This window comes from Salvia hispanica, chromosome 6 (genome assembly GCF_023119035.1).
Source record: "Salvia hispanica cultivar TCC Black 2014 chromosome 6, UniMelb_Shisp_WGS_1.0, whole genome shotgun sequence".
NCBI lineage: Eukaryota > Viridiplantae > Streptophyta > Magnoliopsida > Lamiales > Lamiaceae > Salvia > Salvia hispanica.
In genome coordinates this window covers 34595764-34622802 of record NC_062970.1, presented here as the reverse complement: position 1 = coordinate 34622802, position 27039 = coordinate 34595764, and the positions used below count along the sequence as shown (strand labels likewise).

General features: G+C 36.1%; 6 protein-coding genes across 12 annotated transcripts; 1 reads left to right on the top strand and 5 right to left on the bottom strand.

Moving 5' to 3' along the window:
• The first annotated feature begins 1663 nt into the window (after positions 1–1663).
• On the top strand, positions 1664–3506 carry LOC125197038 (ABC transporter G family member 10-like). Its single transcript, XM_048095731.1, has one exon. It carries the CDS (start codon positions 1670–1672, stop codon positions 3494–3496), a length of 1827 nt encoding a protein of 608 aa, XP_047951688.1. The 5' UTR covers positions 1664–1669; the 3' UTR covers positions 3497–3506.
• A 972-nt stretch (positions 3507–4478) lies between these two features.
• LOC125195198 (B3 domain-containing protein At5g60142-like) lies at positions 4479–6306 on the bottom strand. Its single transcript, XM_048093383.1, has 6 exons — positions 6247–6306; positions 5375–5732; positions 5201–5272; positions 4934–5073; positions 4628–4852; positions 4479–4487 (listed from the first exon to the last, which is right to left on the bottom strand). The coding sequence occupies exons 1-6, from the start codon at positions 6304–6306 to the stop codon at positions 4479–4481; spliced, it is 864 nt and encodes a 287-aa protein (XP_047949340.1).
• A 2036-nt stretch (positions 6307–8342) lies between these two features.
• On the bottom strand, positions 8343–9037 carry LOC125191975 (heavy metal-associated isoprenylated plant protein 28). The gene is made up of 3 exons (XM_048089421.1): positions 8977–9037; positions 8817–8892; positions 8343–8718 (listed from the first exon to the last, which is right to left on the bottom strand). Exons 1-3 carry the CDS (start codon positions 8980–8982, stop codon positions 8351–8353), a joined length of 450 nt encoding a protein of 149 aa, XP_047945378.1. The 5' UTR covers positions 8983–9037; the 3' UTR covers positions 8343–8350.
• A 746-nt stretch (positions 9038–9783) lies between these two features.
• Positions 9784–10759, bottom strand: LOC125192439. The gene is made up of 3 exons (XM_048090009.1): positions 10536–10759; positions 10287–10444; positions 9784–10212 (listed from the first exon to the last, which is right to left on the bottom strand). The coding sequence occupies exons 1-3, from the start codon at positions 10696–10698 to the stop codon at positions 9949–9951; spliced, it is 585 nt and encodes a 194-aa protein (XP_047945966.1). The 5' UTR covers positions 10699–10759; the 3' UTR covers positions 9784–9948.
• A 2418-nt stretch (positions 10760–13177) lies between these two features.
• Positions 13178–14850, bottom strand: LOC125192050 (B3 domain-containing protein At5g60130-like). Its single transcript, XM_048089503.1, has 4 exons — positions 14483–14850; positions 14010–14090; positions 13799–13938; positions 13178–13716 (listed from the first exon to the last, which is right to left on the bottom strand). The coding sequence occupies exons 1-4, from the start codon at positions 14757–14759 to the stop codon at positions 13468–13470; spliced, it is 747 nt and encodes a 248-aa protein (XP_047945460.1). The 5' UTR covers positions 14760–14850; the 3' UTR covers positions 13178–13467.
• Positions 14851–18551: 3701 nt separating this feature from the next.
• LOC125196584 lies at positions 18552–21855 on the bottom strand. Of its 7 annotated transcripts, none has more exons than XM_048095164.1 (9): positions 21674–21855; positions 21269–21380; positions 21030–21172; positions 20810–20940; positions 20337–20474; positions 19609–19992; positions 19397–19531; positions 19016–19161; positions 18552–18934 (listed from the first exon to the last, which is right to left on the bottom strand). In XM_048095164.1, the coding sequence occupies exons 6-9, from the start codon at positions 19721–19723 to the stop codon at positions 18686–18688; spliced, it is 645 nt and encodes a 214-aa protein (XP_047951121.1). In that variant the 5' UTR covers positions 19724–19992; positions 20337–20474; positions 20810–20940; positions 21030–21172; positions 21269–21380; positions 21674–21855; the 3' UTR covers positions 18552–18685. The 7 variants fall into 7 exon arrangements, with proteins under 7 accessions (XP_047951121.1, XP_047951123.1, XP_047951122.1 ...); XM_048095166.1 differs by having other exon boundaries at positions 21269–21355; XM_048095165.1 differs by having other exon boundaries at positions 21269–21344.
• Positions 21856–27039: the final 5184 nt, after the last annotated feature.

Below are 27039 nucleotides of genomic sequence, written 5' to 3'. Positions count from 1 at the left end.
ATGCAAAAAAAAGTTATTTTGGATTACTGCATAGACAGAGCTGGCGGCAGTGGGGGCACTGGACCCCTTCCAATTTAGTTAGTAGAACTTTCTTTATTTTATTATTTTAGTATAATAAATAAGTCTAGTGGTAGAAAAATAGAGCCCCCCTGCATTATAATCGATATATTCTCAGTTCCAAATTTAGTTCTCAATGCTAGCTAGTTGTGTTTCAAATTTTCAGTTAATGTGTTTCTTTTTAAAGTTCTTAATTGGACAACAATAAACTCTATTAGATGGAGCCCCTTAACAAAAATTCCTCAAATCCCTGTAATTCGCAACAATAAACTCTTAACCTCGTTAATTTTATCCTTAAAGGTAAAAAAAATAAATTAAAACGCCAATTTCCATCATTTTCAAAAAATCATTTTCAAAAAACATACCCCAAACATTGGCCATAAAGTATGAATATTTAACTCTTTTATTATTATTATTATTATTATTATTATTATTATTATTATTATTATTATTATTATTATTATTATTATTATTATTATTATTATTATTATTATTATTATTATATAAAATGAAAAGCGAAATGATTGTACACGTGTCTAATTGCAAAATAATTTTCTTGGCAAAAATTGAACAAACATTTTCAATTATAATTGCAGTTGCCTAGGTTATAGTGAATCAACATACGAACTTAAAAGTAGTAATGCTGGTCCCTGCATATTAAATGATATTATGTAAATTAATATATTAAAAGTATTAGGAGTATATCTTTTGACATTGGTAATATCAATTTTTAATGCTAGGGCTTCGGAAGAGTAGATAAAGATGGTGTGATTTCATAAACATAGGCAAAGTGATTTTAGCTTTTAGAAATAGTAATTCATAAGGATTATTTTATTGAATTTTTACAAACAGAACTGTAACGACAATTCAGTCATTAATTCACTTCTCATAGTTAGAATACACAACATAGCACTTGTGATCCATGCACTTATATCTTCAATTATCAAAATAACCATTTTATGGGCAGTCATATTGTGGATGCTTTCATTGTTTATAAATTATCGTGCCACTAATATTTGTCGAGACATCCTTCCTCATCGAGAGAGAACCCAAAAGAAACATGTGATCAGTGTAAGTGTGTAACATTTTATTGATAGAGAATCCTAAAGAAAATATGCGTGAATTTAATTCCATTTATTATGTTAACATGAATAATTTGCTCTTCAGTTATTTAGAATTTTCTGGTCACAGTTCATTTATAGAAATACTGTTGATAATCCAACCCACATACTTAGAGCAAAAATCATTAAATACAAAAAATCAATCACAATAGTTATGCTAATTACTCAATAACTACCATACAACATTTCATGTGCTCCCCCCTCTCTACCTACCTAGCACAAAATTCACGTTGTGAAGTGGGACAATTCAACTTGAGCTAGCCCACATGATTATTACTGCTTCTGATTCATCTGATTGACTAAGGTTTTAGCTGTCCAAAAAAACATTATCTCAACCGTTTGAGGCGCAATAAGGCACTGCGTCACGAAATAAATACACTTGCATGCATTCATACACCTCTCTCACTACCTATAAAAAGGGGCTACATTTTCAAGAATTAGCTCATCTTCCTTGTCTACCTCTCTCTCTCTCTCCAATCATTCCCTTACCAATGGAGCCACCCATTATTTCCCACCAACAAATTACTCACTACAAGCTCAACACCGAAAATGTCTCCTACAAATTGTCCCCAACACACAACTGGCTGCCCTCGACCTTGTTCGTCGAGGACAGCCAATTTTCCAAGTTTGTCCTCAGGGACGTCACTTGTGACGCCAACCCTGGGCAACTGACCGCGATTGCCGGCCCCAGTGGGGCTGGCAAGACAACACTGCTGGATATTCTAGCAGGGATGATCATCCCAGCCAGACTCTCCGGCAGTGTTCTGGTCAACAACCGGGTCATGGACCCAGACCATTTCCGAAGGGTTGCAGGCTACGTCACCCAAGACGACGCGCTCTTTCCCCTCTTAACCGTCGAGGAGACGCTCACCTACAGCGCCTGCCTCCGGCTCAAGGCCGGCCGCGACAAGGCGGCCGCCAGAGTGCAGAAGCTGCTCAAGGAGCTCGGGCTGGAGCACATCAGCGGCGTCCGAGTTGGCGACGAATCGAGCCGGGGAATCTCCGGAGGCGAGAAGCGGCGGGTGTCGATCGGAGTGGATTTAGTGCATGATCCATCCGTTCTTCTCCTGGATGAGCCGACGTCGGGGCTGGACTCCGCTTCGGCCCTCCACGTCATATCGCTGCTCAAATCTATGGCGAAGAATCAGCACAAGACGATTGTGGTAACCATTCATCAACCCGGGTTCCGGATTCTCGACTTGATCGATCATGTTATATTGCTCAGCAACGGATCAGTCATGCACAACGGCTCTCTGGAGTTTCTTGAGGAGCGGATCAAGGCGGCCGGCCACGTCATTCCTTGCCGCGTCAACGTGCTTGAGTTCGCAATTGATGCAGCTAATGAAGCTTTGCAGCAAGAACAAGGTGTTCAAGTTGAAGATGTTGAGGCACAGAAACAGATTGATGTTGATGAGGATGATTTCTTGGTTAATAATCATGAAAGAGAAAAGCATGACCTGTACTGCAATTCTCATCTGGATGAGGTTTTCATCCTCAGCCACAGATTTGCTAGAAACATTTTGCGAACAAAACAGCTATTCGCGGCGAAAACAATCCAGTCATTATTAGTAGGAATTGTGCTAGGCACAATCTTCATTGATGCATTTGGTGAGAACGAGGGAAAGAAGGTGCAAAACCAAGTAGGGTTTTTCGCCTTCACTCTGACATTTCTGATCTCTACAACAACGGAAGCTCTGCCGGTTTTCCTGCAAGAGAGGAGGATTCTAGAGAGGGAGACGTCCCGGGGAGCATACCGGATCTCTTCCTACATGGTGGCCAACACTCTCGTCTTCCTCCCTTTCCTCTTGATAGTGGCGCTATTATACGCGACACCAGTGTATTGGATTGTGGGGCTGACTCGAAATATCTCACAGTACCTCTACTTCACTATGGTAGTGTGGATGGTGATACTAATGGCCAACTCCTTCGTCGCATGCTGCAGTGTTCTGGTGCCGGATTTCATCACAGGAATGTCGCTCACCGCTGGAGTGATGGGGGCCTTCTTCCTCTTCTCCGGCTACTTTCTCACCACCGATTCCATACCCAAATGCTGGAATTTTATGCAGTATTTGAGCGTTTTCAAGTACCCTTACGAGAGCTTCGTCATAAACGAGTTCGGAGGGGAGGAGGGAAGGGCCAAATGCATGGAGAGAATTGAAGGTGAATGCTTGATCTATGGCCATGGATTCTTGATCCGACAAGGGTTGAAGGAGTCTCAAAAATGGATCAACTTGTTCATGATGATGAGTTTCATTATTGGTTATAGATTTTTAGGTTATGTGTTTCTATGGTACAAGTGTTACAAAACAAGAAATTAAATACTTTCAAGACAATAATTTTACTATATTGCATTAATGTGTGCATAAATTAACCAGGCAAAAACATTTTAGATCGAACCACACTGTCCATGAGTAGTTGCTTAGAAAAACTATTGTACAGTATAAAAATAAGGATTAATTGGATGCAAATTCACCAAGTAAAACCAAATTATTCCGGTTTTTGCTGAAATTTATAATTCGGTGAGTCGTGTGTTTTCAAATTCTCCACAAATCTGCTTTGAGTTAGAATTCTAACAATTCAAATAGTTGAGATATATAAGCATAAATAAGCAGAGGGCGAATTTGAGGGAGAAGTAGAAACTTTTTAGAAACTGATTTGTGAAAATTGTTAGGATTATTCACATTAAAATTTATGGGCTGATATAGAATTAATTTCTAGGCCCATTTTTAGTTTATGGGCTACTCTCTAGACTCTCGACTATAAGTTCAAGAAATAATGTTTTCTTTCGTCAAAAACAATAATATAGACTTTGGCAATGGGCTTTTGATTGGTGCAAGTAATTTTTGTTAAAAGCATACCATAAAAATAGGGACTTGAATGAATCTTAATGCTAAATTGTTAAATTAGAGGAGAGATACAAGAAAACGTGAGATATTGTTAAATTCGAAAGTCAAATCTCAAGTTGCCATTACATACACACACAGTATGCTCATGCACAAACGCACACTGTTCACACACACACAATATGCACATCATCTTTGTGTCCTCACTATTGCCTAAGTGAGTACACATTATGGTTATTATCTATTAAAATGTTTTTACTATATATTGTCAAATCACCAATTCAGTATGTTTTGTCCAATGATAATTGAAATTATAAAACATAATAAAATGTTTCAAATATTTTTTTCTGTGTGACATTTAGTGCAAGCGATTGCAAACCATTACACTTGAAAACACTGTTGCTGCTAAAATCGCAACATTTTATTGATTGGAATAACCGTTTATTGAAACAACAAATCATACATCCTAAAATCATATCCCAACAATTACTCAGGAATCTCAAACGCATAAAAATACATCTGAAACTATAGGAATGTGAACTCCTCAATACTACTCTAATCCACTCCATACAAGCATTGCTGCTATTTTGGGGGAAAGAAGCTTACGCTGATGCATAGATCATCGGCGTTATACAAAAACTCGCAGATGCACGAGTCTTTGATGTCCACCATGTTCACATTGCAAAGGCTTTTCCAGCCTCCGATGTAGAAGATCCTCCGGTCCGTCCACATCTTGCGTGTGGCAGGAAACTGCCTTCCTTTTGGGTCGAGGAGCGTCACATTCTCAGGGAGTTTCAGATTGTAGCTTTTGATCACATCCATGGGTATATGCTATCATTGTAGTAGAAACATGTTGGTCAAAAAAGGGTTGATTCTATTAATATACTAAACAAATGTGTGGTGTATGCTTACCAATTCACTAGCTCTGGTTCTTAGTTTCTTGGTCACGAAATAAGGATTCCGGGGTGGTGGAATGAACCCGGATTTGATGAGCTCTGCACCGTACCAGTCGCGGGTTGTTTTGGCTTTGGATTTGCTAGAACTGGTCGTACCTGATTGGGCAGAAGGATTACAAATGTGTACAACAAATTGCAAATTTGACACAGTTTTGGATGAAACTAAACACGGGGTTCGGATGCTATAAGATCTCAAGAAAATAAAAAATATGGACAGCCTTACCATCCCCTTGAATATTATCGTCATCCCTTGGATTCTCTTCTTCAGACGTGGAATCATAATCGCCGTTATCATCTGATTCGAATAGAAGGTTTAGATTGATGGACGGACAGAAAAACTGAATAAAAGAAACCAACTAAGAAACTTTACCATAATTCTCATGTGTGTGTTCTTCACCGATAGGAACATTATCAGGTTTATCAGTATGATTTACAACGCCATCATCTGATTCTATCTTTATACTCGGCTGCTCTTCAATATTCCTATTAATCTGACCCCCAGCACCTTCTGTCATGCAACCATTGCCTCCATGAATTTTGAAGTCAAGTAAACCATGAGAGAAATACTCATAGATAAACATATCCCCTCCTTTTATCTTATTATCTTCAACAAATTTTGCCCAACCATCTTTAAAGTACCAATCTCCGCCAATCATTTCCACTTTCACATTCCACAAATTGTTATAACGGTCTCGAAGTGACAAATTCTTTGGCCAGTTTCCTGGAAGAGATTGAATAAACCTTGGAGGGATTTTCTGTATACATAAAAATCACCAGCCAATTCAATTAATATTATTCCATATAAACACTTGATACATCAGAATCCATACAGAAGGGAAGATACTATTACAAAGTAAACTATTTCCATTGTCAACCAAACATTTCTTAGGTATTTAACATTGTTTTCTTTATTATCATCATAATCCAGATTAAAATTTAATATGTTTAACAATAGCAATATACTATTTATCAAGCCCTTCAAACACGAAAATGGATATGTTAACATGACCTACGAAAAAGTAGTTCGCGATAGAAAACATATGACACAAAGGGAATATTAACGAGCACAAAGGAAGCATGTCAATGAATATAACAACAAAACCTTCATGCTAAACCTCTATAAGTTTTAATAAACTCCGAGTTTCAATAAATTTATTACTCATCATGCTAAACCTCCAGAAACATATATGTCTATATATACTTTAATTTTTTTAAGTGAAGAAAGGTATAATCGAGACTAGAGAACTAAACTAATAGAAAAAATAGTACCTGATTTTCTTCACCAAGCCAAGGCACGTAAAACTTGAAGAATGCCGGACGATTCAACATTTTTCGCACTGAGAAATTGAACTTTAGTGCTCCAAAGAGACGAGTACAATCAAATTTGATGAAATTAAAAACGAAAACTGTTGAAATCAAGAGAAATGAAAAGAAATCAGAGTAAAACCGCAAACTGAGAAGAAATCTGGGTTTGCTTGAACTCACAACTGAAATCCCATCTAGTTTTATAGTGTTAATTTGCTGCATTGCCATTGAAAAGGTGGCAAATTATATTAAATGCTATTTTCCCAAATTCGTTTATTAGTATCTTTAATTATTTTTCGCAAATAAAAATTTATTCGAGTTTGCCACCAAATTCAACTTGGCAAATTATATTAAATGCTATTTTCTCAAATTCGTTTATTAACTTTAATTCCTTTTTTGCAAATAAAAAATTTATGCGAGTTTGCCACCAAATTCAACTTGGCAAATTATATTAAATGCTATTTTCTCAAATTCGTTTATTAACTTTAATTCCTTTTTTGCAAATAAAAAATTTATGCGAGTTTGCCACCAAATTCAACTTGGCAAATTATATTAAATGATATTATCTCAAATTCGTCCGTTTGGTACACGAAATTGGAATTAAAATGGAATTGGAATTCTATGAAATTGAATTGGAAGGAATTGAATTAGAATTCAATTCCAAATCCTTTGTTTGGTAAAATGAAGTAATTAATATGGAATTGAATTAAAATTTTTGAATGTGTGCATTGTATGTGTGTGTGTGTGTGAATGTGTGCAGTGTGTGAGAATGTGTTCAGTGTGCATGTGAATGTGTGCCCTGTGTGTGTGAATGTGTGCGCTGTGTGCGCGTTTGTGCATGCAGTGTGTGTGTGTGTGTGTGTGTGTGTGTGTGTGTGTGTGTGTGTGTGTGTTTGTGCATGCAATGTGTGTGAATGTGTGCAGTGTGTGTGTGAATGTGAATGTGTGCGTTTGTGTGTGTGAGTAAGAATGTGTGCTCTGTGTGCAATGTGGGTGTGTGTGAATGTGTGCTGAATGTGTGTGTAAATTAATAAATATTTGGAATTTCACTACTTTTGATATGTAATTCAAATTGTGGAATTGGAGGATTTGAAATAGTAATTCAATTCCACATCCAAGAATTTTTATGATACCAAACACCGGATTTGTAATTGAAGGCTCCAATTTCAATTTTCAATTCCATACCTCCAATTCGCAAATAAAAAATTTATGCGAGTTTGCCACCAAATTCAACTTGGCTAATATATTAAATGCTATTTTCCCAAATTCGATTATATTAACTTATAATTCCTTTTTTGCAAATAAAAAATTTATGCGAGTTTTCCACCAAATTCAACTTGGCAAATTATATTAAATGCTATTTTCCCAAATTCGATTATATTAACTTTAATTCCTTTTTTGCAAATGAAAAATTTATGCGAGTTTTCCACCAAATTCAACTTGGCAAATTATATTAAATGCTATTTTCCCTGATTCGATTATATTAACTTTTATTCCTTTTTTGCAAATAAAAAATTTATGCGAGTTTTCCACCAAATTCAACTTGGCAAATTATATTAAATGCTATATTCCCAAATTCGATAATATTAACTTTTATTTCTTTTTTGCAAATAAAAAATTTATGCGAGTTTGCCTCTAAATTCAACTTCGCAAATTATATTAAAGGCTATTTTCTTAAATTCTTTTATTAACTTTAATTACTTTTTTTGTAAATAAAAAATTTATGCAAGTTTGCCACCAAATTCATCTAGGCGAATTATATTAAATGCTATTTCCCAAAATTCGTTCATATTATCTTTTATTTCTTTCTAATTTTTTTTTCATCTTACCTAACCGCAAATATTTTTAAACACTGATTTTATGCCACCAAAATTAAAATAATTTAAAATTAATAAGATGAGCTTGTCTATTTTCAACTTATCCACACGGTAGATGATCACTTTCCACCCTCACAAGAGTCATTGCTTATTACTATTACATCATTTCAATAACTACCATATAGTCCATATCAATAATTAACATTGCAAAACACAGTAAATTGTATTATTTCCCTCAATTTGTGTTGTTACTACATTATCGAACATCCACGAGGATTTTCATCGCTAAAGGTATCGCCCGTTCGACCTCCAAATATAGTGGAGCTTGCACTATGGTGCATCCGAGTATGATCGTGATTGTTGTAGCCGTGCTTGTAGTAGTTGTAGGAAGAGCCTGATGTTTGAGACGCGTAGAAGCTCGAAGGGTCACCGTAGTTGCTTCCATTGTGGTCGTGGTGACCCGTGAAATTGTGGTTACGCATCTCCGGATTGTATGGAAATTGCCACAGCTCGGCCCTTCTTCCGGTCTTCCTAACGCTTTTTAGGACTTTCTTTTGATCAGCCCATCCGCTTGCCGTCACCTTTTGTAGGCTCATGTCTATGTCTACTTCCTCAACTCCTGATTTTTCATCCATATTTTAATTTACTATTTTTTTTTAATTTGGATTTTTTAGAGGTTTGAAGATAAAAGGAAACTAGAAAAAAAAATGTTAGTACCTTTGACCTTATGGAGGGCTTTCTTGATCTTGTTCTCACATCCGGCGCAACACATATGCACACGCATTTCGGTTGTCTAAAAATTAAGATTAATTTAAAGTATATACATAAACGTTTTATTTTTGACACACATAAATGTGTACGAAGAAAGATGGATTACCGTCATCTTGGTAAGATATTGATGAAGCTCCTTGGTTGTTGTCAGAGAATAAATAGCAACAAGTAATCACTCACAATTTTGAAGGTTGTTCTTGAATTATTATCCTCTATGAGTGTGTATGTGTATATATAGTTTCACAACAATCATAAAAAATACTATGACACCGACCTCTTCCTTTTCTTATGCTGCCGGCAAAATTAAACTAAGATACCCTAAGTCAACATTGAATAAAATATACTCCCTCTGTCCGTGAATAGGAGTCCCGTTTTTCTATTTTAGTCCGTCCGCAAATAAGAGTCCCGGTTCACTTTTACCATAAATGGTAATAAGGTCCCACCTTCCACTAACTCACTCCACTCACATTTCATTTAAAACTAATATATACAAGTGGGACCCCTATTCCACTAACTATTTTCCATCTACTTTTCTTAACATTTCTTAAAACCCGTGCCATTGAGAAATGGGACTCCTAATGGTAGACGGAGGGAGTAATGTCTAATGAAAGAATTGTGAATTTACTAAAGGTATACAATGGCGTTGAAAGTGAAATCCAAAGTTGTGAATACACACATTAGAGTTAATTGCTCGGCGACGCAAACGGATCATGTTTTCTCCATTCCTCTGCTACAATTATTAGACCTTTATATACATACACATATGCACATGCACAAACACACACTATACATGCACAAACAAACACTATACACACACACAATAAACCACCGATTTTGTGCGAGTTTGCCAACAAAATTTAAATAATTTAAAATTAATAAGATGCGCACTTGCACAACATTTTGGTGCAGCATTTTGATCCATCATATCATTGGAGTTTCTGTATCACAACAAATTACTATTGAACCTAAATTACAACACAATCTTATTGCATTGTCCTAATCTTTTCACACACAAAAAAAAAAACTAAAAATTTGTACAGTTTTTGTCCTTCGTTTCACCATCCCTACCCTTTGCTACCTATACTGCAAGGTATAAACTTACCTTGAGGTGTATATCCCCTACGCCTCGGCCATGGTCATTTCCGATGAACTCGCAGATGAGCTTGTCACCTACTTTCAACATATTCGCTCGGTAGATGGCTTTCCACCCTCCACAATAGTTCACTCTACCATCCTTCCATGGTCTGCGCGTCGTCTCGAACTTCCTCCCTTTCGGATCCACCACCAACAAAGTGTTTGGGAGTCTGATATTGTTGTCTCTGATCACATCTTTGGGGAAGTACTGTACCAACAGCCAAAAACATAAACATAAAGAAAAATATATAAATTGTTATCGCATCTATTAGATCAAGTTACCATCTCATTCACTCTGTTTTCCCTCACATCCACCACGAAGAAAGGGTTCAAGGGCGGCCGCATACCCCCACGTTTGAAAATCTCCTCACCATAGAAATCCTGCTTCTTCTTCTTCTTCTTCCTCACTACGCACGTGCTAGTACCGGCCTCCGCAGCTACTGCAATCACAAACAACATATGCACAACGAGTCACTTAACTAAAATATCACCATGGTAGGAAACTATAAGGAAATACGAAGTAGAACTCACCATTCACCACCATCTCCGTGCCTCGTTGTTCAGGAGGCTTCTCATTTATATCATTACCAGCCTCAACATCCTCAGTCTTTACTTCCACTTTTACAGGCCGCAATTTCGTGGTCTTAACATTGCGACGTTCAGTTCTGACATGTTCACTGCCAGAGGAACTCATAACTTTGAAATTGAGCACATCTTTAGAAGAGGGTTGATAGAATAAAACATCACCCCTTCGAATCTTGTTATCTTTTACAAATTTCACCCAACCGTCTGTGAAATACCAACCATCAACAAATTTTTCTATTTTGAGGTGCCACAGATTGTTATTAGAGTCACGCAGGGCCATATCTTGCGGCTCAGTTCCATGAATCATGTCGGCAAAGACCGTGGGAAAAATCTGGAAACACGTGAAATCAGATTAACACCGATTGTAATGTCTTCAAACACTATCATATAAGGCAACAAAGAACAAAAATTTGCTATTAATTATATCATTATTATTTTGCACTAGTTCCGTGCAGTGCAGTGTAGTGCAGTGCACTATTTCACCAAAATAGTGCAAACCATGTTTGTCTAATGATACAATACAAGCATTGTTTATTTCTACTATTACATACCGATAATTAACATTGCAAAACACAATAAATTACTTCTAGAAAAAGGTTGTAATCACTAATCACTCATAATTTTATAAAATGCTCATTTTATTTTGTTTCTTAATTTTATTTTATTGTTGAGTGAATTGTTGGAACACACAATATATTGGTATGTATTGCCCTCTTCCTATAAACCAAATATCTAGGTACCCCCGATAAAATGGACTCACACCATCTCAAGCACTGTATAAGGAGTACTTAAATAAAATCCTAACTAAAGTTGAGTCACACACGAATATCCAATTTACAAAATCAAGATCCTTTGATAGAACGAAATCCAAGTATGGAAACTAACAAAAAAAATATACAATTCAATAATATTGAATAAAACGAAAGAAAAACAAAGATTAGTGTAAATTATAAAAGAAATGAAGCAAAAAAAAAAATACTAATAGAAAACAAAGAACTGCACACCGAAATTGATAAAAATGAAAGAAAGCTAAAGATAAAATAGAAGGAATGAACACACTTACATTAGGTAATGACCGTCTCTGAACGATTTGTGAAGCCCCATGCGATGCCATCTACGATTGACCACTGCACCAAAAACACCCTTAAATAAAAAATATTTTAGATGATAGATGTAAAAAATAGAAAGAAACTTAGAACCATTATATAGGTGAGAAAAATTAAGTATTTCGGGTAAGAGTTCGATGTGGGATAATGGCTATATATAGGTGAGAAAAAATAAGTATTTCGGGTACGAGTTCGATGTGGGATAAATAATAACTCGTTGTTTGATTAAAAAGGAATACTTTAAAAAAAGATTGTATCTTCTACCTTGAAAATCAACAAATCAAATGTGACTATTCTCCGATAATAGTTAGATTTCACTTAGAATACACACTAACTACCAAAGATAACACGCATTTAATAAAATAATCCCCTGCGATGACACAGGGCTCACACCATTCCACTTGTATTCTGTGCAACCAGAGTCTCCTTTTTTCATAGAATTTACTCTGCCTCTCTATTTACTTTTGAAATCAGCAATCTTGTACAAGTTACATACTACGGGGTGTTTGATGTGCAAAATTGTATCCCGAGATTAAATATGTTGTGTGTTTGGTTCATGAGATTCAATCCCACAACTCAATCCTAGATGGATAATCATGAGATAATTAGTCATAGCTAACCCCCCATGACTAAAATAATTTCACAACTCAATCCTAGATTATATCTTGGTATTATTTTATCTGGGAAACTGAACACCACCTACTAATATATACCTCATTCGACCTATGGTTTTCTTCCCTAACATAATCGTGCAATCCAATTAGAGTTGGAACATTCCTAATTTCCTTGACACCCCATGTATCTATAACCCAAAGTTGAAGCATCATTACATGTATGGAAATTATAAGCAAAAATAGGAGGGTGGTAGAAGATTATTTCACACAATTTCAATCAAAGTTCGAAACTTTGGTAGCTTAATAGTTTATGTCCACTCAATATGTTTAATGGATGGATGGATACTATCAATCTATTGTTTATCTTGAAGAATTAATTAGATTTCAACTTGTTTGGTTATTTAATTTTGTGAATGACTATTAAAAGTAAGTAAATGGTCACTTGGGATATTGATGGAGTGATAAAAAAATTAGTACAACTTCTCATTTTGGATTTCTTTAGATCACGATCCCCCAATATAACTATTCTTCTTATAGAAATGTGATATGCTTTTATTTTCCATAAAGCTCATAGATTTTGGATTCAAGGATTTGGGTATTACCTTAAAACGACCACAGAAAATCAAGAATCAAGAATGATATAATCTGCCGGTTATGATTTTACCAACCAATTGCGGGCACTTTCTGATACAAATTTTACTGCTATTAATCTCAATAAAAACAAAGAATCAAAATGCAATAATGAATTAAACATAACTGAAACTATTTATTATCATCTTTGCAAAACAACGGCAAAAAATAAACGCCTCACTTATAGTGGAAAAAAAAAGCACTATGTTTATATCTATTAAGATGTATTTACTATGTATTGATAACATCACCACTTCAATAAGTCAGTCCAATGTGCATATTGATAATTGAAAATATAAAACAAAATAAAATATTTCAAATACTTTTTCCTGTGACACTGTTGTTGCTAAAATGGCACCATTTTAGTGCAAAAAGAAACCATACACTATTGACTGAAATAACAAATCATATCCTAAAATCATATCCGAACAATAACTCAGGAATCTCAAATGCATAAAAATACCTTTGAGACTAAACAAATGTGAACCCTTCAATAAGAATCTAATCCACTCCATTCAAGCATTGCTCCTATTTTGGGGGAAAGAAGCTTACACTGATGCATAAATCATCAGCGTTATACAAGAATTCACAAATGCACGAGTCTTTCTCTTCCACCTCGTTCACTTCACAAAGGCTTCTCCAGCCTTCGGTGTAGAACGTCCTCCCGTCCTTCCACATCATGCGTTTGGCAGAAAACTGCCTTCCTTTTGGGTCGAGGAGCGTCACATTCTCAGGGAGTTTCAGATTGAAGCTTTTGATCACTTCCATGGGTATATACTATCATTGCAGTAGCAATATGTTTGTCAAAAAAATGGTAGATTCAATCAAAATACTAAACAAATGTGTTGTGTATGCTTACTAATTGAGTAAATCCCCTGTTTCTTTCTTTTTCCGTCACGAAATAAGGATTCGGGGATGGTGGAATGAACCCGGTATTGACGAGCTCTAAACCGTACCAATCGTAGGTTCTTCTGATATGTTTGCTAGAACTGGCCGTACCTGAGTTGGGCAGAAGGATCACATAAAGCAACTAGCCACGTAAACTTAACAAAACAATTTATTGAACTTACCATCCCTCGCTAGCTCCATTGGAGCATCGTCTCTTGATTCCTCATCTACGGTGTGAGCATCTCGGTGATTCGCTTCTTTAACTGTAGAGAGACAACTGTCATCATCAGTGCATCTAAAACTCATTGGTAGCAGGTTCAGACTGGAAGGCTGACTAAAGAAGGGTCAATAAACCAAGAGCAATAATACTACAAAATCTGCAGATAACAGAGTTAAATGCACCAAATATCACAAATATGTACTCCAAATTGCTAATTTGACACGGTTTTAAACTTCACAAATTTAAAATCACATTTCGGACGAAGTTAAACACAGGTTTCGGATGTGGCTGACTTTGTTTTACATTTGAACACATTCATGACATTTGAACAGATTCATGTGCAACGATCGTCATTATCGTCTTGTTCGACTAGAAGGTTCAGATTGATGGACAGACAGAGAATCTGAAGAAAAGAAACCAATTAAGAAACTTTACCATAATTATCATGTGTGTGTCCTTCACCGATAGGAGCATTATCAGTATGATTTACAACGCCATCATCTGATTCTATCTTTATACTCGGCTGCTCTTCAATATTCCTAGTAATCCGACCCCCAACGCCTTCTGTCATGCAACCATTGCCTCCATGGATTTTGAAGTCAAGTAAACCATGAGAGAAATACTCATAGATAAACATATCCCCTCCTTTTATCTTATTATCAGCAGCTAATTTTTCCCAACCATCTTTAAAGTACCAATCACCGCCAATCATTTCCACTTTCACATTCCACAAATTGTTGTAACGGTCTCGAAGTGACCAATTCTTTGGCCAGTTTTCTGGAAGAGATTGAATAAACCTTGGAGGGATTCTCTGTTTGCATAAAAATCACCAGCCAAATCGATTAATATTATTCCATACCAAAGATAACATGCATTTGTTGGGTATCGATGGTACTACAAAATCGATTACACAAAAGGAAATTTATTATACTCCACAATGGTGTACGAAACACCAAATACAACGGTTTACAAAAGACCACATTACAAAACTTTTGAGGAAACAACCCAAAACACACTCTTAGATGACACACCTAACTAGATACCCGAGGACACACCAATAGCTCGACGAGGACACACCTCAAAATAGAACACTCTCGCACTCACTTATTTTCAGTTCATCACTCTCTCTTGCATTGTTACAAAGAGGCCTAATGCTTATTTATAGGAATTCAATGTTAGCGAGCACACAAAAAAACGGACGTTTGGTAGTATTGGTACCCAATTACCTATTCTAGATTAATCTATGCTAAGTCGGTTAACATGAGCTAGATAGTTCGAGTTATACATATTCTAGCCCATTCTAATTATTTTAATATTGCAAAATATTTATTTCTCTAACAATTATGTTGCCTAATATCTTGTCTTTCCCGGCTCCTCTAGAGTCAGTGGAGACATCTTTGATAGCATTTTGTAAGACGATCTCCTCCGATGACACTGACCGTTCCACTTGTATTCTGTGCAACTAGAATCTCCTTTTTCATAGAATCTACTATGACTCTCTTTACTTTTAAAATTAGAGAGCTTGTACATGTTATGTAGTATCAACCTCATTCGACCTATGGTTTATGTAGCATACTCGTGCAATCTGATTAGAGTGGGAATTTCCTAATATCCTTGACATCCATCTATCTATGTCCCAATGTTGATGCATCATGCATGTGAACCTCTACACATAACCCCATAATCACCATATCTCCACTTAACTACATTTAGACATGTAGCTGTTACCTGAGTGAATAAGCATATGGACACATAGTTAAAATGTAATACTACTATTTATTACGTAGTTATATTTTGTGAAAATGAATGAGAGTTGTATGCTTTTCAACAACTTCTATGCTTCATCATTGTTTCACTTTGGGGCAGATGCTACATGAGTTGATGCTCACTCCCTCGAAGCTCATACCTATTCGCATAAATGGCATTATCCATTTAATTTTCATAACCTACATCAAATAATTAAACCACGAGGCAGTGGGAACATATCTAAGGTTGCATATGGATTCAAGATTTGGATATTAACATAAAACGATCATAGAAAATCAAGAATAAAATAATCTTCCATTTATGCTTTTACCAACCATTTACTGGCATTTTCCAGAACAAATTTCACTAGAATCTCCAAAAAAAAACAAAGAATCAAATAGCAATAATGAATTATACATGACTGAAACTAATTGCAACAAACTAATGGCAACACAACACAAACGTCAACAGAAGATAAAATACAAATTGTTATAATCAAAAGATTGAATCAATAAAATGGATAATAATGTGATATTCCACATTTTCGTTTTCAAAGTTGATTATGTCAAACAAACTCGCAAGATAGTGAAGAGAAAAGTTAAATCTTGATGAAACAGATAAAAGAAAAGCTCAATCAAAATTACAAAAGGGAAAAAGGGGAATTTATTTTCATCTTAGATTCAAAGAGGTTTCGACGTATTGTTGTGAAATTCGGAAGACACTGGATATAATGTTTTTAGGCAACAATAGAATAATGGACATTAGGAAGACGGTACAATGATTAATTTCATTATTTTTTAAATCAACAATTCGAATATTGAATCAATTTGGATTTTTTTAGGCAACAATAGAATAATGGACATTAGGAATATTAATTTAGATTAATTTGATATAATAAATTATGAATTGATTTAAATCAATAATTAACTAATTGAATAATTAAATATATAATGGTTAATTATATAATCAAATCAAATCAAATCGTAATAAAACTTTTATAAATTATGAATCAGTGCTAATTAATTAACTAATTAAAGAAATAAAACGGAAAAATTAATTATCTAGATAAATCATAAATCATACTAGTATATTATTAAATCTTTTGCAACCATCATCTATTAATAAACATAAACAATTCTCAAATTCTCAAAATAAATAGGCAATCAACACTTGGAAACTATTAATTCTACAATCTATAAATAATAAATCAAGACCCCAAAATTACCTCCTCCTCATCATTATCATCATTTCTTCCCCAAAAAAAAATAGAAAAAATTAAATCTTGATCATTTTTCCAACGACAAGAGAAATATAGAAGATGGAGAGAGGGGTGCAGAGAGAGCAGGCCCTGTGAGACTAGAGGTGCCCAAGGTTTATGGTTCGAACAGTTAACGCGAAACCGTAATTGTGAGATTTTATCCGAACTGAAACCGTCGATTTGGTTAGGTTCAGGTTCAAGAATTTTGAACTGAAACCATTCCTAAACCCTAAACCCTGAACACCCTCGCGTTTCGGTTCCGGTTCAACATTTTCCTAAACCAGAACCGGCGGTTGAAACCATAACCACCGATTCCAGAACCGTGGTCACCTCGATCAGTGAGACTAAAATAGTCATTGGGGTATGGATGCGATTCATTGTCTCGGATTAAAAGGTAAAAATATAGTACAAGGGCAGGCAGGCTTGAACTCGGGCTAAATCTGATTTACATCTTGGAAACCTAACGGCTGATAAAACTTGAGTTTAGGGTTTATCCGGCCAACCGAACGGGCACAAAGAGAATTCAATCCACAAAGTCAATTTCAATTTTGATTATAATCAAATACTCCCTCCGTCCCATTGAAGATGACCCACTTTCTTTTTTGGTTTGTCCCAACCAAGATGACTCATTACTAAAAATGAAAACACATTTCTCTCTACTTTATTCCTTCTCTTTTACTTTACTCTTTATACTCCACACACAAAATAAAGTTGCATAAATTCTCGTGCCGTCCAAGGAAGAGGTCATCTTCCTTGGGACGGAGGGAGTATGTTTTCAAAATGACATGCTTACAAGCCTATTTATAGGCTAGAATGATCTATTGAGAGTCTTACTTCATTAACACAATGTAAAACTCATTAAAAATACTCATGATATGATAGGAGCTCAACCAACAAGGCCAACACGACGAGCAACACATCCACCCGACGTCCAACGAGCCAGTAAACGAAGGAACCGGCACCAACACGAAACCGAGGAAGTTGGTGATAGACAATGAAAGGTGAGTGTGAAGCATATCATAAAGAGACATTGGTACTTATGTCGATTTTCTAGCAAATTGGTCGATTGGGATGCCGCTAGAAGTGCATATGTTGGACTATCCTAGAGACTTAGAGACTTAATGAACGTTCTTCTACTAGAAGAGCGGGATTGAAAGAGGATTTCAAGATGCACACTACCCTCATTTTCAATATACACCACAATTTTCAAATTAGTTTAACTGTTGCACAAATAGAATTTCAAATTCAACTGAGGCAATTTAAAAGTTTGATTTGAATTTGCAGTAATGTTCAAAAATCGGGATTTAATGTGCAGTTATCTCTTATTAATACTAATGGTTATTATCTATTAAGATGCATTTACTATATAATGATAAAATCACCAATTCAGTAATTAGTCTATCCAATATTGATAATTGAAATTATAAAACAAAATAAAATATTTCAAATATTTTTTTGTGTCTCATTTAGTGCAAGCGACTGGAAACCAAACCATTAGACTTGGTGCTAAAATCGTACTACCATTTTATTGTTTGGGAAAACTATTGATTGAAACAACAAATCATATCCCTAAAATCATATACAAATGTGAACTCCTCAATACAAATCTAATCCACTCCATTCAAGCATTGCTGCTATTTTGGGGGAAAGAAGCTTACACTGATGCATAGATCATCAGCGTTATACAAGAACTCGCAAATGCACAAGTCTTCGTCTTCCACCTTGTTCACTACACAAAGGCTTTTCCAGCCTCCGATGTAGAACATCCTCTGGTCCGCCCACATCTTGCGTTTGGCAGGAAACTGCCTTCCTTTTGGGTCGATGAGCGTCACATTCTCAGGGAGTTTCAGGTTGAAGCTTTTGATCACTTCCACAGGTATATACTATCATTGAAGTAGCAACATATTGGTCAATAAACGGCAGATTCTATCAAAATACTATACAAATGTGTCGTGTATGCTTACTAGTTCATAAACTCTTCCTCTTCGTTTTTTGGTCACGAAATAAGCATTTGGGGATGGTGGAATGAACCCTGTTTTCATGAGCTCTGCACCGTACCAGTCGCGGCGACGAGTTGTTTTGGTTTTACATTTGCAAGAACTGGCCGCACCTGATTGGGCAGAGGGATTACAAATATGTATTCCAAAGTGAAAATTTGACACAGTTTTTAAACTTCACAAACTTAACATCACATTTTGAATGAAATTAAACACGGGTTCAGATATGGCTGACTTTGTTTCACATTTGAACACATTTATGGCAGTTGGCACGGTATATACTTTTGCGTAAAAAATATTGGAAATACTATAAGATCTCAAGAAAATAAAAAATATGGACAGCTTTACCATCCGTGACTCGCTCCCCTTGAATCTGATCATCCTTTGCATTCTCTTCTTCGGGCGGGGGTACAGGGGGTACCTGTACCTGCACAGGTGGCACAGGCAGCGGCATAGGCGGGGATCCATGATCGCCATTATCGTCTGATTCGAATAGAAGGTTTAGATTGATATGGAAAGACAGAAAATCTGAAGAAAATAAATCAACTAAGAAACTTTACCATAATTCTCATTTGTGTGTCCTTCACCGATAGGAACATAATCAGATTTATCAGTATGATTTACAACGCCATCATTTGGTTCTATCTTTACACTCGGCTGCTCTTCAATATTCATATTAATCTGACCCCAGCACCTTCTGTCATGCAACCATTGCCTCCATGAATTTTGAAGTCAAGTAAACCATGAGAGAAATACTCATAGATAAACATATCCCCTCCTTTTATCTTATTATCTTCAGCAAGTTTTGCCCAACCATCTTTAAAGTACCAATCACCGCCATTCATTTCCACTTTCACTTCCCACAAATTGTTGTAACGGTCTCGAAGTGACCAATTCTTTGGCCAGTTTCCTGGAAGAGATTGAATAAACCTTGGAGGGATTTTCTGTATGCATAAAAATCACCAGACAAGTTGATTAATATTATTCCATACAAACACTTGATACATCAAAATCCGTACAGAAAGGAAAATACATACAAAGTAAACTATTTCCATTGTGTCAACCAAAAACGCCATGCTAAACCTCTATGAGTTTTAATAAACTCTCAACACGGAAAGGCCACACAATACAGAAACAGACAAAATGAAAACAACAAATATAACAACAAAAACACCATCTAATAGCAAAACGCAGTAAACATATACTCTATACGTATATATACATTAATTTTTTAAAGTGAAAAAGGTAAATCGAGACTAGAGAACTAAATTAATAGAAAAAAAAGTACCTGATTTTCTTCACCAAGCCAAGGCACGTAAAACTTGAAGAATGCTGGCCGATTCATCATTTTTCGCACCGAGAAATTGAACTTTAGTGCTCCACAAAGACGAGTACAGTCAAATTTGATAAAATTAAAAACTAAAAACTGCTAAAATCAAGAGAAACGAGAAGAAATCAGTTGAAATCAACAGAACTAAGAAGAAATAAGCTATTGCTTGTACTCACAACTGAAATCCCAGCTAGTTTTATAGTGTTACTATGTTGCATTGCCGTTGAAATAGTGGCAAATTACATTAAATGCTATTTTCCAAAATTTATGTGAGTTTTCCACTAAATTCAACTTGGCAAATTATATTAAATGCTATTTTCCCAAATTAGTTCTTTATCTTTTATTCCTATTCCCAAAGCTTTTTAAACACCGATTTTAATTTATGCCACCAAAATTCAAATAATTTAAAATTAATAAGATGAGTTTGTCACCTATTTTCAGAATATCCGCTCGGTAGTTGGCTTTCCACCATCCACAATAGTTCACTCTACCATCCTTCCACGATGTGCGCTTCGTCTCGAGAAGTTTGATCTTGTGGGTTGATCACATATGTCAAGAAGTACTGTCACAACAGCCAAAAACATAAAAATAAAGAAAAAATGTATAAGGCGATATATAAATTGTCGTATCGCATTGATTAGATCTACTTACCATCTCATTCACTTTCCTTTCCCCCACATCCACCAAGAAGTAAGGGTTCAAGGGCGGTTGCATACCCCCAGGTTTGAAAATCTCCTCAGCGTAGAAATCGTGCTTCTTCCTCCTCTTTCCACACTTGCTAGTACCGGCCTCCCCTAATAGTGCAATCACAAACAACATATGCACAACGAGTCACATAACTAAATCTCATCATTGTAGGAAACTGTAAGGAAATACAAAGTAGAACTCACCATCCACCACCTTCTCCACGTCCCGTTGTTTAGGAGGCTTCTCATCAATGTCATCACCAGCCTCAACATCCCCTGTCTTTACTTCCACTTTTACGACCAGCCATTTCGTGGTCTTAACATTATAGTAATTGTTGGAATACGCAATATATATAGTGTTACATTATAGTAAATTCCCCCCTTCCTCTAAACCAAATATCTAGGTCCCCAATAAAATGGATTACACCATCTCAAGTATAGTACTGAAGTAAAATCTAACAACAATTGGTTCACACACAACCATCCAATTTACAAAATCAAGATCATTTGATAGAAAAAAAATCTAACAATGCAAACTAACAAAAAAATTATGCAATTCAGTAATATTGAATAAAACAAAAGGTAAAACAGAAGGAATGAGAACATTACATTTGGTACTGAACATCTCTGAATGATGTGTGTAGCCCTACGTGTCGCCATCTCCGACGGACCACTTCACCAAATTATAGCAAAGCCAAAAACAGCCTTAAATAAGGACTATTTTAGTTGGAAGATGGAAAACAAAGGAAACTTATAACCCTTTTATAGGTGAGAAAAGAGATGTATTTCGGATCAGAGTTCGATGTGGGATAAAGACTATAGGTGAGAAAAAATAAGTATCTCGGGTAAGCGTTCGATTTGAGATAATGACTATCAACTAAAAACACGATATGGGATAAAAAAGGAAGACTTCTAAAAGAGATTGCATCTTCTACCATGAAATTCAACATAAAAAATGTGACTATTCTCCGTAATAGTTAGATTTCCACTTAGAATACACAATAACTACCAAAGATAACATGCATTTGTTGGGTATCAATGGTACTCCAAAACTGATTACACAAAAGGAATTTTTTTATACTCTCAACAATGGTGTACATATCACCAAATACACGACATGACGACGACGGTGTACAACACCAACACAAAACCACACTACAATAATTTGGAGGACACATCCCAAAACACACTCTTGGAGGACACACCTCACTAAATACCCGAGGACACACTTCCCAATAGAACATTCAGACACTCTCACTTATCTTCAATTCTTCACTCTCTCTTGCATTGCTATAAAGAAGCATAAGGCCTATTTATAGGGTTTCAACATCAGTGAGCACACAAAACAACCGAAATATTTTGGTAACTAGATTTCAACCTATTCTAGATTTATCTATGCTTAGTCGGTTGAGCTAGATACTTCTAGTTATACATATTCGAGCTCTAATTATTTTAATGGAGCATTGCAAAATATCTATTCCTCTAATAATTATGTTGCCTAACATCTTGTCTTTCTAGGTTCCTCTAGAAGTTGGTGGAGACATTTTCAACGGCATTTTGTAAGACAATCTCTTCCAACGACACTGGGCTAACACCATTCCCCTTATATTCTGTGCAACTAGAGTCACATTTTTTCATAGAATTTATTGTGACTTTCTCTTTAATTTTGAAATTAGCAACCTTGTAGTACATGATATGTAGTATCAACCTCATTCAACCTATGGTTTTTTTGCCCAAGCATACTTGTGCAATCTGATTAGAATTGGACTTTCCTAATATCCTTGACATCTATCTATCTATATCCCAAGGTTGATGCATCATGTATGTGATGATGTGAACCTGTACACATAACCCCATAATCACCATTTCTCCAGTAAACTATATTTACACATGTAGCTCTTACATCCACACACAACGAAGACCTCTTTGTGTCCTCACTGTTACCTAAATGAATACACATATGGAAGTTGGATCATATCTAAGGTTGCATATGAATTCAAGGAGTTGGATATTAACATAAAAGGTCAGCAGAAAATCAAGAATTAAATAATCAGCCATTTATGCTTTTACCACCCAATACATTTTCTGGAACATATTTTACAAGAATCTTCAAAAAAAACAAACAATGAAATAGCAATAATGAATTAAACATAACTGAACTAATTGCAACCAAACTAAATAACAACACAACACAAAAAGCAGAAAACATAAGCTAAAATACAAATTGTTATATACAAAAGAATGAATTAATAAAATGGATAATACCAAACTCTCTGGGCTGATTTTGGTACTCGAGTAATAATGTGATATTCAACATTTTCGTTTTCCTTTAATTGATATCGATTATGTTAAACAAACATGCAAGACAATGAAGAGTAAAGTTAAATCTTGATGAAAGCAACAACTCAATCAAAATTACAAAAGGGAAAAAAGGTGAGTTTATTTCGTATTGGCGATAATCCATGAAGAGAGATCATTTCCCCAGTAAATCGGGATTTTAATCTTATATTCGAATAGGTTTCAACGTTTTGACAACAATGTGGACACACTTTTTTTCTCCATTCATCCGGGTCTTTTTCCTCTTTCTATTTAATACTTTTCTCTAATTATTTTTCCAGATACAACGGATAATAAAGTTTAATAAAAAATTAAATATAAAATTAGTAATAGATCTGATAAAGATCCATGTATTTTATGATCCATTTTCCAAGGATTACCCATTTATGATGCTTGATCTAACTATTTTTGTGATGCTATTTTCAATTTATCAACACAAGACAAAAGATAATAGATGATCCGACCAACAAAAATTGAATCTAAACAAAAAATGATGGTAGATTAGGAATGAAAAGCATGTGTATAAAGATGAGATAAAAGAGTTATGACCATAGGACCTTGACCAAAAGGATGAAAACAACCCTAGGCAACTTTCAATAGCTCTATCACCCCTTGGATCCACTACTCAATGGATACACCCCATTGATGCATACCTCTACTTGAATCAATCTATGAAATTGAAACAAGCAACCTTCAAGGAAGGAATTGGATACATTCCTCAAAGAGGAAAAACTCACAAAGGAGATATCTTAATCACAATCTTAATCTAGAATGAAAAATGACATCAAAAGATATTTATACTAAGGGTCCAAAATGTGGAAAAGGCCCACAAAATCTAAGTTTCGGGTGATTCACCCGGTCGGGTGAATTGCAGGGTGCAAAACACCCGCCCGGGTGTTCTCTCTGGACTCGCTCGCCAGTTCTGCGCGACTTCTGTAAAACCGCTTTAACTCACTCATTCGGACTCTGATTGAGATGTGTGACAGGTCCAAAGAGTGCAGTGCAGGTTTGTGCTGTGTGTGATATCACTCGATCTAATAGGTCCAGAGGATTCGACTAGACTTCAGAAGCTAGAAAACCATGAGACTTATCAGAAATGGGTCGTTGGGTGCACTCTGTCCCTTCAAAAACCTCAACCCACTATACTACAACTAGCACAGGGAAGTAAAGGATCGATCCCACGAGGAAGCAGGTGTCACGGAACTGTAATTGAGGATGTTTTGGGAAAGGGTTGGCTGCTGCCACGCAATTTTTGTGGGTCGAGAACTTAAACTACTGGGTCTGAGAGATAAGCGAAACTTTACTCTACCTATTGGGTCTAATAGATCAGGAGAACTTTACTCTACCTACTGGACCTAAGAAACGAAAGCGTACGGAACATACATGACTCAGAGAAAGTGAGATATTTTAAAGTTCTAAGACAACTGGGGTAAACTTAACTAGACAGACTTTCCTAATTTGGACAGACAAGCATAAAGTGAAAAAGCAAGACAAGTTCCTTAAACTACCAGGGTCTGGAAAAGCATGTAGAAAAGTAAAAGAGACAAAGTAGATCGTACTGACAGGTCTAGCAGATATGCAGAAAAAGTAAAGTACATGCAGAAAAGTACTGACATAAAGCAGATCTGGTTCTAACTACCACCAACTTCATCTTCTTCGGGAACCAAACGAGAATAGCAGAGAAAACAGGGTATTAAACACCATGAAAACAGAGCAACCTTAAATCTAAACTTAAAACGAGACTTAAAACGAGAAATTAAAGCCTAAACTAACAGATCTACGCTACTGGACCTAAAGGATGCAGAAACAGAAAGTAAATAGCCATAATCATGCATAACGTAAACATCAAGCATCAAATATGCGAAACTCCAACTCCGAAACACCAAGATTCAACAAATCCAAACACCTTCATATGCAAATTCCCAACCTCCAACAACAAACACAGATCTCAGCTCCAAACATCCAACAACAAACAAAAACGAGAGCTAAAAACTAGAGATGAACATAAACTCAGAGATATTCAACCAAAAGCAAACATAAACTTCCATAATAACTTGAAATAGGTCTGAATCCAGTAGATCAAAGCAAGAAACTAGAGTTGCGAAACTTAAAACCAACAAGGTACTAAACGAAAGCAAATAAAATTGTTTCTTCGCCTCCACGAGGCGGTGTTACACAGCAAAATAGCAACGATGATGATGAGAACCACGGTGGCCAGAATCCTCCATGTCCAAGTGCGCAGCAGTCGAAATGAGAAACTTGAAGTGTGGAACTAAAGCATGGAACGAAAGCTAGAGCTAAGAAAGTGCAGAAGTGGCTGTTGACGGACTCTTTTCGTTCTTCAAGGTTGAGCTCTTTATATATGTGAGGCTCTGATCCCTAGGGTATCCCTCCGGTGATTTTACGCCCTTGCCCTTGAGTAAGACTCTTTAAGATAATTTGCTCTCGCTCCATTCTGCTCCTGTCGCCAACTTTTGATTCTCCCAGGTCTGAACGACGACTTCTGACTTTTGCTTCAATTTCATCTCTTTTGCATCTGCCAGGTCAGGTAACAACAACTCCTGGGTCCGACAGATTTACTACGCACCTGAACTCAATAACGCACATTAGCGCCCCAAATGCACAGAATTTTAACCCTAAACCGATGCATGAAACGAGCCTTATCAATGTGCAAGATACCCACGTGAAGCTGTTTCCAAGACGAAGACTATGGTGGTAGTTTCATAGCTTTCGGATATCATCTCGATAGGACAGTTTCTGGTTGAATCCAGCTGTAGTTGAAATCCTTGACGCACGGCTTCCATGATAATATCATCCTCCCCTTCTTGGAAAGGATTTTTGTCCTCAAATCCAAGCCTTCTCTATCCCTCACGTCCTCGGGAGACCCTCTAGATTTATTGAATCCTTGGCACGTCTTCACTCTCTTCCTTGGACCCCAATCAGTCCATGGCTCACGTCGAGGTGACGACACTTGATGTCTAGCACTCATGGTCATATCATTCTCCCCTTCTTGGAAAGGATTTGCCCTCAAATCCGGATTCCGCACACCTATGAAATGGAAAAAGAGCAAATCAAATATCAAAATATGATGAAAAGGATTAAGACCACTAACGGCTCTTAGAGACAATACTACACCAAAAACATTGTATGGACCTCCAAATTCATGTTCCCTCAAGCTCAAGGCCAAGTCACAATAAATATGAGAACAAAAATTAATGAATCCTTTCATGTCCGAAGGACACCCATAAGGAATCAAGACAAACTCGTCAAGATACCCTTCATACCAAAACTCAAACAATCTCACAATATAGGTACAAGATGTGAGTGCAAATAAACATAGGCATTCCTTCACAATGTAGTCTCAAACAAAGCCATTAGATATAAAGTTCTTCACAAATAGACCATAAAACATCCCAACTCCATTGAATGGTTTGATGGACATGCAATAAAAGCAATCAACATGCCAAAACACACATGCCCCAAGCACCTTGTTTCTGTTTGGCTCGATCATTCCCCTGCAAATGATGCCCAAATTATTGAACATCTTGACATAAGATTTGGCATTCTCATCAAGACTAGGCATATACAAGAAAGGGTCCTTATATGGTGCAAAATGGAAAGTTATCAAGAGAGGTCTA

Excerpts from the sequence above, each read along its gene's own strand:
- LOC125195198 (XM_048093383.1), bottom strand. The coding sequence starts at position 6,306 with ATGTTGAATCGTCCGGCATTCTTCAAGTTTTACGTGCCTTGGCTTGGT. Across the intron at positions 5,733-6,246 it reads GGCTTGGTGAAGAAAATCAG|AAAATCCCTCCAAGGTTTAT; the intron begins GTACTATTTTTT and ends TTATGTATACAG. Across the intron at positions 4,853-4,933 it reads GAACCAGAGCTAGTGAATTG|CATATACCCATGGATGTGAT; the intron begins GTAAGCATACAC and ends CTACAATGATAG.
- LOC125192050 (XM_048089503.1), bottom strand. The coding sequence starts at position 14,759 with ATGATTGGCGGTGATTGGTACTTTAAAGATGGTTGGGAAAAATTAGCT. Across the intron at positions 14,091-14,482 it reads ACACACACATGATAATTATG|TTAAAGAAGCGAATCACCGA; the intron begins GTAAAGTTTCTT and ends GTCTCTCTACAG. Across the intron at positions 13,939-14,009 it reads AATGGAGCTAGCGAGGGATG|GTACGGCCAGTTCTAGCAAA; the intron begins GTAAGTTCAATA and ends TGCCCAACTCAG.
- LOC125196584 (XM_048095163.1), bottom strand. The coding sequence starts at position 19,723 with ATGAATATTGAAGAGCAGCCGAGTGTAAAGATAGAACCAAATGATGGC. Across the intron at positions 19,162-19,396 it reads AGGGGAGCGAGTCACGGATG|GTGCGGCCAGTTCTTGCAAA; the intron begins GTAAAGCTGTCC and ends CTGCCCAATCAG. Across the intron at positions 18,935-19,015 it reads GAGGAAGAGTTTATGAACTA|TATATACCTGTGGAAGTGAT; the intron begins GTAAGCATACAC and ends CTTCAATGATAG.
- LOC125197038 (XM_048095731.1), top strand. The coding sequence starts at position 1,670 with ATGGAGCCACCCATTATTTCCCACCAACAAATTACTCACTACAAGCTC.
- LOC125191975 (XM_048089421.1), bottom strand. Across the intron at positions 8,719-8,816 it reads AGCCCTCCATAAGGTCAAAG|GAGTTGAGGAAGTAGACATA; the intron begins GTACTAACATTT and ends ATGAAAAATCAG.
- LOC125192439 (XM_048090009.1), bottom strand. The coding sequence starts at position 10,698 with ATGAGTTCCTCTGGCAGTGAACATGTCAGAACTGAACGTCGCAATGTT. Across the intron at positions 10,445-10,535 it reads CACGGAGATGGTGGTGAATG|TAGCTGCGGAGGCCGGTACT; the intron begins GTGAGTTCTACT and ends TTGTGATTGCAG. Across the intron at positions 10,213-10,286 it reads AAAACAGAGTGAATGAGATG|TACTTCCCCAAAGATGTGAT; the intron begins GTAACTTGATCT and ends CTGTTGGTACAG.